The sequence below is a fragment of the Streptopelia decaocto genome, assembly GCF_964273445.1.
Source record: "Streptopelia decaocto genome assembly, chromosome: 10".
NCBI lineage: Eukaryota > Metazoa > Chordata > Aves > Columbiformes > Columbidae > Streptopelia > Streptopelia decaocto.
The window spans coordinates 15,339,444-15,350,949 of NC_138665.1; the positions used below are offsets into that span (position 1 = coordinate 15,339,444).

General features: G+C 53.4%; 1 protein-coding gene across 1 annotated transcript; it reads left to right on the plus strand.

The window, feature by feature from the left end:
- Window positions 1-1,732: 1,732 nt before the first annotated feature.
- ZIC3 (Zic family member 3) lies at window positions 1,733-4,972 on the plus strand (the record flags this gene model as incomplete). The annotated part of the gene is made up of 3 exons (XM_082061840.1): window positions 1,733-2,777; window positions 3,418-3,581; window positions 4,067-4,972. 3 exons carry the CDS (start codon window positions 1,733-1,735, stop codon window positions 4,247-4,249), a joined length of 1,392 nt encoding a protein of 463 aa, XP_081917966.1. The 3' UTR covers window positions 4,250-4,972.
- Between the last annotated feature and the right edge of the window lie 6,534 nt (window positions 4,973-11,506).

Genomic DNA, 11,506 nt, shown 5'->3' on the forward strand with positions numbered 1-11,506 from the left:
GGAACTGCTCTTGGCGGCCGTGGCCTGGGAAATTTGAGTGTTTGACGGGCACCGGTGTTACCTCTCGGGGAGATTTTATATCGGTGGTGGCTTTTTTTTTCCTTTTTTTTTTTTTTTTTTCTTTTTTTCCCTCCCTGAAAAACCTAAAATAAAGAATGCGAAGTCTTTCTCGGGGCTGACTGGGGGGAACGATGTGAAAGGGCCGCGGTTATAAAGCGCTGCTTGAAGCGGGCTCTCAATGCGTCTCTGAACTTGATCAGATTTTACGTTTCCTGCAGAGAGCCGGCGGCGAGCCTGAGACCTGCCCAATAGCCAGACTTGGGGGCTCAGCAAATCTCAGGATATTAGAATTACAGCCATCTTTCTTTCTGCCTTTTATTTCCACTCTTGCTCCCCATAGTTCTTTGCAAATGCTTTCCAGAACAGAAAATGAGTGGATTTATAGCGCTGTCTGCAACTGATAATTATTCCAAGGCTGAATGTTGCCTTTGCAAAATAAAATTTAAAAGAAAAAAAAAAGGAAAAGAAAGAAATAGACGAAGAAAAAAAAAAGACAAACGAGTGTACGAAAAATACGGCGCAGGAGCCTCCGTGCCGAGCGCTGCTTAGCCCTGCTCTGCGGGCCAGCGGGGAGGGAGGGGACGGAGCCCCTCTGCCCGCAGAGCGGGGTGCGACCCCCCCGCCGCCTGGCGCTGCCCCCACCGCCCTCCCCGCGGGGAGCGAGAGAGGAAAGAGGCGGCTGAACTCGGGTCGGCGAAGTTCGCCCCGGTCCGAGCAAGCTGCGCAGGGCGGCGGGGTAGAAACGGGGTCTCCCCGCTCGACTCGGGAGGGTTCTGCCCTCCCGTTTAGTCAGTAAAAATAAAAATTAAATTAAAATTTAAAATTAATAGAAAATCCACCTCAAAGGCGCCGATTTGGGTTTTAACGGGTTTTTATTTTTGCAGCAGCGCGGCGGCTTTGCAGGGGCTTTACGCTTCCACCCGCCTCGCCCAGGGCGTCCTGAGCGGCGTGGGGGGGGTCACGGCTCAGCGGGACACGGCGGGGATTGTGATGGAAGCGGGGGCTCCGCGCACGGCCACGCAACGGGACACAGGGACACGCACCGTGCGTGCCCCTGCGGGTGCTGCGTGCCCCTCGGCTCGCTGGGGCCCCGGCAGCACCCAGCCCGGGAAACTCCCGGCCGCTCCCCCCGTCCCGTCCCGTGTGTGTCCCTGTCACCCCCCCACACACACACTTTTACCTGCGAGGCACCCGCGCCCAATCAGCGTCCCCGGCGGCGCGGGGCGCGTGCCAATCAAGCTCGTCGCCGCCAATGGGACGGCGGGCGGCGGGTCAGGTGACGCGGCGGCCGGCGGCTCCCCATTGGCGCGGCGCGGCCTGGCCCCGGAGTTGGTTTATGTGCGAGGCGCGGGCGGGCGCCCCGTCAGTGCCCCGACGGCGCCGAGCGGGAGCGCGGCCGCGCTGCGCCTCGCCCTGCTGCGCCGCCCTGCCCGGCCCGGCGCGGGGGGCGGGCGCCTCTGGGGGCGGGTGGCTTTTTTGGGGCTGGTTTTTTTTTGTTGTTTTTGTGTCGGACGGGGGGTGTTTGCCTCGTTGCCCGCCCGCGGCCAGGGGCCGCGCCTGCCCGCAGCGGGGGGGCGGGGGGTTGCGTTTTGTGGTGGTTTTGTACTTTTTTGGGGGCGGGCGGGAGGAGGGGTGGGAGCCAGGCTGCCGCCGCGCCGACGGCCCCGCGCCCATGACGATGCTGCTGGACGGAGGGCCGCAGTTCCCGGCGCTCGGAGTGGGCGGCTTCGCGGCACCCCGCCACCACGAGATGCCGGGCCGCGACGCCGCCGCCGCTGGCATGGGGCTGGGCCCCTTCGGGGACTCCTCGCACGCCGCCGCCGCCTTCAAGCTGAACGCGGCCCCGCACGACCTCGCCGCCGGGCAGAGCTCGGCGTTCACGCCGCAGGCACCGGGCTACGCCAGCGCCCTGGGCCACCACCACCATCACCACCACCACGCCGGCCAGGTGCCCTCCTACGGCGGGGCCGCCGCCTTCAACTCCACCCGCGACTTTCTCTTTCGCAACCGAGGCTCCGGGATTGCGGACGCCGCCTCCGGTACGGCGCAACACGGGCTTTTCGGCGGCTCGCCCGGCGGCTTGCACGGCCCCGGCGGCATCCCGGACACCCCGGGCTACCTGCTCTTCCCGGGGCTCCACGAGCAGAGCCCGACCCACACGTCCCCCAACGGGCATGTGGACAACGGGCAGATGCACCTGGGGCTGCGCGGGGACCTATTCGGGCGGCCGGATCCCTACCGGGCCGTCTCCAGCCCCCGCACGGACCCTTACGCCGGCGCCCAGTTCCACAACTACAACCACATGAACATGAATATGGGCATGAACGTGGCGGCCCATCACCACCACCATCACCACCACGGTCCCGGGGCTTTCTTTCGGTACATGCGCCAGCCCATCAAGCAAGAGTTGTCCTGCAAGTGGCTCGACGAGAGCCAGCTCAGCCGGCCCAAGAAAAGCTGCGACAGGACTTTCAGCACCATGCACGAACTGGTGACCCATGTCACCATGGAGCACGTCGGGGGTCCGGAGCAGAACAACCATATCTGCTACTGGGACGAGTGTCCGCGGGAAGGCAAGTCCTTCAAGGCGAAATACAAACTGGTGAACCACATTCGGGTGCACACGGGGGAGAAGCCCTTCCCCTGCCCCTTCCCGGGCTGCGGCAAGATCTTTGCCCGCTCCGAGAACCTCAAGATTCACAAGCGGACGCACACAGGTAAGACCCGCGGCCCCCCCACCCCGAGGCATAGGACTCCCGCGGGTCTCCGCGGGGCTGCGCGGGCGGGTGCGCGGCGCTGCCGCGGCTCTCGGCCCGCTGCGCGCCTCTGCGGAGCGAACCACTGAAATGCTAATGAAATCTCATTTTCGGTGATTTCCGCTCCTTTTTATTTTATTTTTAGGCCTGATTGGCAAGTCTCCTAATTAAATCAGCGATACTTTTGTCAAAGTATTTTTATTTGCAGCCCCGTCTTCCCTTCAGCTCCCCGCACGGGTGGAGGGAAGAGACAGGGAAGGCAGAAAGCAAACGTATTTTGGCTTGTATCCTTGAATATGTCTTGTAAAACTGTCTGATCCGTTGAATTTATTTCGGGTCTTCTCCCTCCCCAGGCTCGCCCCAGCCGCTGTCCCCGCTGGAGCACGGCGCGGGTCTGGCGGGAGACGAATTAAAAGTAACAAAGGCTGACCCGAATTTTTCCAACATGTAACAAACCCTGCTGTTCATCTTCCCCTTCTTCATTTTTTGTGATGCTTGTGCATCCCCAAGGTGGGGTGAACGGGGCAGACGCTGTCCTGGAAGGAAGCAGGTGGGGATGGAGAGAGGAAAGGCCCTCCTTCACCCTCTCTAAATTTCACAGGTGAGAAGCCCTTCAAGTGCGAGTTTGAGGGCTGCGACAGGCGCTTCGCCAACAGCAGTGACAGGAAGAAACACATGCACGTCCACACCTCGGACAAGCCCTACATCTGCAAGGTGTGCGACAAATCCTACACACACCCCAGCTCACTTAGGAAACACATGAAGGTAATCACCCCTGCGCCCCAGCCCTTTCCTTCCTGAGCAGGGATGCTCAGTCGCTGGTGTGCTCAGGGCTCGCTTCCCCAGGGCAGGGCAGAGCTGAGCAGTGCCTGCCACAGAGCTTCACGGTCCTGGCATGGCCCAAGCTGTCCCCGGTGTTTAAGCCGTGGCTGGAGCACAACCCGAGGAAATGGCGTAGTTTCTTTTTGTGCTCCCACTGGTGCAACCGCTGCCCGGTTCCCAGAGTGTTGGTCAGTGCTGGAAGGCTGTGCAAATGCAACCTGGCCTGTGGCTGCAGCCCCCCATGGCGGGATGCTGCAGCAAAGTGGCCAGGAGCCGAGACAGGCGTTTGCTACTGGTGCTCAGAGTGGCTGGGCAGAGGCCGAGCCGCTGGACTCCAGTGTCCCTGCTGCGTGGGGGTGCATCCCAACTCAGCTCAGCAGGGTGGCGAGGACCCCAGGCTCGCTCCCATCTCTGTCTCTTGGTTTTAGGTGCACGAATCCCAGGGATCAGACTCTTCCCCTGCAGCCAGTTCGGGGTACGAGTCCTCCACCCCCCCTGCGGTGGGCTCTGCTGGCAGTAAGGACTCCACTAAAACGCCGCCGGCCGCCCTTCAGAGTAACCCCGGCCACAACCCTGGACTGCCCCCCAATTTTAATGAGTGGTATGTGTAAAGGCAGCTGGTGCCCGGCCAGAGACTGGACCAAATGTGTTGGGAATGAGGAAAAAAAAAAAAAAGGACAAACCAAGCCAACTGCAGCTTGCTCCCACGGAAATGGAGTTTTCACACCAACAACCGCATAGGGCTACACCTAGTTAACTGCCAGGATCTGGAGTGGGGGGTCTTTTATTATTATATTATAATTATTACTATTTTTTGCAAGCCCAGACGCTGGACTAGCCATGTCCTTTTCTCAGGATTGGATTTCTTTTTTTTTTTGTCGTTGTTGTTGTCATTTTTTTTGCAGTTGCAGTTGTTTCTTTGATATTTTTTTTTCCTCCCTGCCCGAGTCCCTCTTCCTCCGACTCCCGACTTTTTTTAATTATTTTTAATTTGTTCTGGTTTTCCTTCTTTCGGTGGGATGTTGACATGAGGATGAAAATTCTCCTTCGCCTTAGCGGTGATTGTTTAAACTTACAGTCTTAAACCGTGCCAAAGTCCTGTTATGTCTTGAACTTTCCTCTCTAGCTCTCCTGCTGCTTCTTTCTCTGCTCTTCTCCTCTTTCTCCTTCTCTCTCTCCAAGCATTACACTTGTGAATGTATTCTCGTCTGATGGGGTCGGTCAGTATTTTTCAGGATGAGGATGTGGTGTTTATTCTACCCAGATTGTGACGTTTAGTATAACAGTTGCCTTTTTGTAATAACTTTTTTTGTAAATACATATCCATGATGCCATATTTATCGTTCGTAATTTAATTATTGATACGAAGTGCCGGGAATTGAACAATATTTATGGGGGAGAAAAAATTGTTTTCTAACAAAAAAAAAATACAAACAACAAAAAAAATCCAACTCTGTACAGCTTTTGGTTATAACTGCTTTAGCATTAAAAGTTTATTGTTTTGGAAAGAGCCGGGTCTGACCTCCTCCGGGGGACGGGGGCAGCCGCGGGTGCCGCCGCGAGTGCTGCCGCGGGCCCCGGTTCGGCGCTGCCGCCGCGGCCGGGCCGTTGTTTTCGGGCTGGCGATGCCGGGTAAAGCCTCCTCCTCGCCGCTGCTTTTTCTCCTGTCCCTTTGTCCCCGCCCTCCGCCGCCCAACGGTTTCGCTTGCCCGCCACGTTCTCGAGCGCACGGAGCCCGGGGAGCGGCGCGGCCGAGGGAGAAGAGCGCCGAAGGCAGCGGGGCCGCCTCGACGGGGGATCCCCGACGGTGAGTCCCGCGCCGGCGCAGCGCCCGCCGCGCCCTGCATACATCGCGGGTGCGGGGGCCGCGCAAGCCTTGCAGGACCGGCGCCACCGGCACCCTGCTTGCCGGGGGGACCCCGGGGTGATTCCGCGGTGTGCCGGATTTTCTCCGTTATCATTTTTTGTTTTTTTCTCTTTCTTCTGACTAGGATGCGGAAAAGCCTCCCTGTCCTCAGGAAAGTAAACGGGTTGAGCAGAGACATCTCAGCCGAGAAACTTCTCCTCCGGCGCCAGCCAGGAGCCTCCGGGAGCCAGAGGAAACCCCCTCCTCGGCAAACCTCCGTGGCTGTGACAGCCGGGAGATGCCGGTGGTCCCGGTGGGCCGACCGGGGCTCCGGCGGGGATGCAGGCGGCCTCCGGTCCCGGCAGAGCACGGCCGGTACTCCCTCCAGCGTGGCCAGCCCGGGCGTACGGCTCCTCGGCCTCATCCCCTCCCAGAGCGCAGGGACTTTACCGCGGTTTAAACTCAGCTCTGGGGGGAGGCAGGGACCTGCACCACGGGCTCTGCACCTCCACTTACCGAGAGAGACCCTAGACGGACCCGTCTTGAACTTGACGTGGGTCACTGCGGGAGGATGGGGTAGGCTGTCCCTTCCAACTTGCCGCAGGGTCTGCTTGGGCAAGCAGCCCTCGAAACCTTGTATGCTTTAAAAATTACTTTAAAGAACTCAACCCTGTTACCCTCTTCTCCCTCAAAAAAAAAGAAAAAAAAGAAAAAGGTTATCGGGCAGGAAAAGATGGGTGGAAGATGGATCGTGGCCTCTGGAGCTGTGTGTGGAAAAAAAATACCCTGAGCCCAGTGCAGGCAGGTTTCCCGCTCCTCCCTGCCCAGTCCGGCCCCTTAAAATTAACTTTGAGGTACCCCCATAAGATATGGATCTCTGCTTCTTTTATGCTGTGAAGTCTTTTCTCACTGTGCACAGAGCCGAGCCCGGGGGCTGGACGCGGAGCGCTGCTGGCCCGGGCCTTTCATGGGGGACGAGAGGGGCCGCCCCGCACTGCAGCGGGTGAGGAGCAGCAGAGCCGCCAGGGGCCGTCAGGTTTTCCTTGGACACCCACCCGGGTCATATCTGTGTCACTCTGGACCGCGCTGGGCTTGGAAACATGCCGGTAGGCTCGGTTTCGTTACTGCTTTGCTTGGAACTGGGGAGGAGCGGGGTGCACAGGGCACCGCGGGTGTGCAGGGATGCGTGGTGGAGCGCCCCGGAACGGGTGCTGCGGGGATGTACTGCTGCTGTCGGTTCCCAAAACACCGTCCCAAAGTGGGGGGGCTCTGCTGTGGACGGGGTTGTCCAGCTTGGGGAGCCCCGCCTGAGTGCGGCTGGGAGGATGCAGCAGCTCTGGGCCCTGGAGGAATAGCACCCCCAGGGACTGGGTGCGGGGGCCCTTCCCAGCCCTGAAGCGGCTCTGGCTCGTTCCCGAGGCCTTCAGGCCCTGCAGGTGTACCAGCCATCCATCTGCCCCTACAGTCTCTTCCTTGAGCTTACAGTGTGGCCCCAGATATGTTTATACCAAGGACTTGAAAACAGCATCCTGGATCATTTGACTTTCCCTGTGTAGCCAGCTGGTTCCCTACCCAAAGGCCTCCCCATCCAGCCAGGGCTAGCACCCAGCGTAGGGAAGGGGGGAGCAAACTCTTGTCTGCACCCCACTGAGGTGCTACTCTGCAGTCCCTTCCCCACCCTGAAACGGGACATGCATGGGGCAGGGGCAAGTCGGGGGGTGTGTGTATGGTTTGGGATGGATGATGTACGCAAAAAGGGCTGGGGACCTGTTTGCTGTGAAATGCTTGCTAAGCACAGGGGTCAGCACCACCACTGTGAGGTGGGGCAGGAGGGCTGTGTCCCCCCAAACAGGGCACGCGGTGCTGGTGGGTGCTGCCGTCAATGCTGTGCCTCTGTCCCACCGGCTGCTGCTGACCCCAAACCTCAGAAGCAAAGGCCATGGAGGAGCTATCTCACCCTGCTGCTGAGTCCTCAGGTCTCATGGACAAATAAGAAGGGGTTTTCGGTAAAAAGAAGCAGAAAGGCTCTGTTCCTTGTTCTCGTCCATTGCAGGGAGATGCGGAGGTTCCTCGAGCAGGAAAGATTGTGCCTTTTTCCCAGATTTCTGAGGCTGGTTTTGTGAGTTGGGGTGAGACAGGTTATGATTTTCAATGCCTGTCAGGGCAGGGACTCGTGGGCATTCCCTGTGCTCACAGCTTGGATGAAAGCACGACAGAGCCATCCAAGGCGGGACAGTGCTGGCAGAGCAGGTGCCATGTTAGCTCAGCTTTTAGTATGTCATTAATAATGGATATTGTGTCGCACCCCAGAAGAGTCCCAGGACTGTTTACAAAAAGGGGCCGTATTCTGACATCCTCTCCCAGACTGGTAGCTCCCTTGAAGTGGCTGTGCTTGCTTGTATGAGCAGGATTAGGTGGATTTGTCCCCAAATAAACAGAACTTGGGATGGTTTTCTGAAAGGGGTAATGTTGATTCATTGTGCTAAGCAGAGACAGGCGATGAGCTGAAGCCATTCCTTCTCTACCATGCTTTATGAGCCATGAATATCTCGATGCCTTTGGTGTCATTGTTTTTGCATATCTGTCTCTGTGTCTGGTGTAATCCTATCAAAATAATATATTTTTTTCCAAGCTTTGTGCATGCCATTAGCAGCTGGGGGTTGCACACAGTGTGAAAGCAGAGTCCTGAAGGCATTTGATCAGGTTCTGTTCAAGTGTCTTGGTGCTACGGCTCCAGGAATTAAGTTCCTATAGTAACTCTGTAAAGCTCCAAAGCAGTGGATAGGGTGTAGTATCGTGTTTACCTTATTTTTTTTTTTAATATAGTGTTCCCACATTAAGAGCACCACACACTAACACCATCTCTTTTAGCTGAGCCGAGCCTAAGTTTCATGACTGTTTGATAAACCATTCCTGTTATTTATGCTGTTAATATGATCAAACTACATAGAAAATACCGCTGCAGAGGTGCACTCTTGTTTTAGAGAGGCAAAACTAGAGAAAGCTTTAAATTCTTTGCAGAAATCTGATTTTATTGTAGAGCATGCAGAAGGAAATTATTTGTATTGTACTGATTAACCTGCACATCCATTTGGTTAACCTTGCTATGCCATTTGCATGGGTTAAAAATACGATCTATGTCTTGCAAGTGCCTACTCACCTGGACATAACTGCAGGCAGTAAAAATGCTTGTGTAAGAGCTTCCATTGGTGAGAGAGAATGGCAAAGCAGACTTGATAGGAAACGGTTTAGGATGGCTTTACAGACATCTGCTCTGTACTAGCCTTGGAAAAACCCTCTGCAGAAACCAGAGGAGGCAGTTGTCTGAGTCATAGATATATTTTAATATTAAGATGCTAATTTTTATTCTCAGTAAAGAAGGTTGTGTGCTGTGTAGGTTTTATTCTAGCTAACACATTGGTAATGTTTCTCCATTTAATCTGTTTGTGTGAAAAGAAACTTCAATAAAAAGGGCTGGGGGAAAAAAAAAGAAAAGGTTTTTGTTTTGGCAACTTGTTCAATAGTGGCAGCTTTGAAATTGCCAGAGCTCGACTTTGAAATGGTTGAATGCGTGATATGTGAAGTTCCTTCCGAGGGAGACCCAGCCCTCGGGCTGCGGATTCATTCCTGTGCTGGGTACGGTCCCCTGTCCTGGGACAGCCGGGAAACTCAGGGAGGGGAAAAGTCACCGGCGGTGCTGCCGGCTGGGAAGCGGCCGGGGAAGCTGGGAGAGGCTTAATGGCCGAGCAGTGTAAAGGATATGTGCAGAATAGGGCTATTCCTGTGGTTTTGTCCTTTTTCAGAGTGTTGCATAATCCCGGTTTGGGGCTCTGGTAGTCCCAGAGATAGAAAATGGCTCGTAGACTGAATCTTTTTGGGGACTTGTCACGGCGGAACAAGGGGCCGGGTAGAGATCCCGAAGCTTTCAGAGGGGCTGTACCCTATCTGGCTTCCAGCATCTCAGATGTTCGGGCAGAAACTGATCTGTGGGCAGGAAAAAGTGGAATATGGGTAAGGTTTGATATGGAAGGGGGGTGGGTAAAGAACCCAGTATTTTGCTGTGCAGGGGGCTGTGCCCAGCCAAGTGCAGGGCGGAGTGGGGGTCTGGAGCAGAAACGAGTTGCTGTGTTTTATTCCCAGGCTGGGACGTGGCCTTTAGCTGGCAGGGTCACAGCAGGGTAGGAAACGTCAGGATTTTGGTTGCTCCTAGCCGTGGGCTTGCTGCATTTGTGTGCCACAAAGAATAAGCACTTTGGAAAACAAGGCTACAGCCAGAAAGGCTGGAGAGGCAGTGAATACAGTGTTTGCTTTAAATGAAATTACCTACTTATTTATTTCTTCTTTAAATTTCTCCTCACTTTCACTAAGATATTATTCCAGTGCAATGATTTTTTTTAAGTGTTTTTGCCACTTTCTGTAGTTTGCATAGCATACTTCTTTTACTGCAAGAAGATGATGCTGTTCTCTCTGTTAGCTTTTTTCCTCTTTCTTTTTTCCTGTGTTAGTAGAATGCAGTTGAATTTAGGGTTTCCATCACTTCACCGTGTTCTTACTGCAAATAAACATTTCTTTTGTTTGCCGTTAGCACCCTGATAAATCCATGGACTTGAGCTTCTCAGTAATTATTCATAACCTTAAGTAAAAAGCAAAACTTGTGTTGGGATTGGTGAGAGAAACTCAGTCTTAACTATAGGAAAAATTTGAATTTGGATTCAAATACTGTCTTTAAGAGAAAAAGTTCCTGTGATGCACGCAGGGTTTGCAAGGACCGCGCTCTGATCGCTCACTGGCCGAAGGGCTCCTGGTGCTGGGAGAGTCAGATGTTCCCCAGAAAACTCGTTGTCCTGTAAGATTTATTTTCACTAGAAAGAAGATGCCACAGGAACTTCCTGAAACTATAAATCACAAATATTTAAAAATAATGTGCTGGGCACCCCTGAAACGGACTTGCTTAATTTGACAAGATTCAGAAAGAAAAACAAAGTGGAAATATTTGTATTCTTTTTTTCATTTTTCTCCTATGAACCTCACTGGCCAGATTTTGTAATTTTATTTTTTTCTCTCTCTCTTTTTTTTTTTTCTTTTTTTTTTTTTTTAAGGCCAAAGGAGCGTATCCTTGTGTATTAAAGTGGAGATCAAATTTTCATGCAATTGCCTGATTCTGGAGCTTGACTTATATTTTTTAAAATGAGGCTATTGATAATATTGTAAGAACTGGCAACACTGCAGCAGTAAAATATATATTTAATTTTTAATCTTGGCCTGCAGAAGTATTTTAAATTAATGCAGTAAGTAGAGGGATTCACTTTAATGACTTTGCACCACTATTTTAGTTTTTCAAATGAGATACCAATGTGGCATTGCGATCTGCTCCTTTCTGTTTCCTTCTCGTTCTTTGCTGCTGCAGATGGCGAAGGCAGGAAAGGGACCAAAGGAGCTGAAACTGCGCCTTGAAGATACTCCCTGTACCTTTGGGAGGACACTGGGCCGAGATTAAAATAAAATAATTTTGTTGGTGCCCATTTAATGTTGCTGAGGACTTGATTTCAGAAGAGTTCCTTTTCAAAAATCTCAGGTTGGAGGTGTTTAAAAAACATAAAAAGAAAATTAAAACAAAACCAAACCTGTGTAGCCATTAGTTCCTTTTTTTTTTTTTTTTTGAAATTACAAATTTACACAGGGCATTTTAAACATTATGATTTGATGAAGGACTTACTGGGCCCATGGAATCCTGTGAGTGATTTCAGCGAGACCTGCGCTGGGTCCCGAGCTGTAGGGCTGAGCTCTGCAAGCCTGGCCTTGCGGGCAGGCTTTAATATGCCAGAACAGACCGCATAAGCTGTATCGTGGTGTCTGTAATCAGAGGACATCTGGGCCTGCTAAATCTAATACTCCCAATTGCAGGCTGTGGCCACTTAATCAGCTTTTTAGAAATTTATAACACAAACTTGAGCAGTATTAAAGCAAAATTATTTGTTGTAATTTAATTTTCATCCAAGCTGGGGGAAAAAGTGTTCTAGAG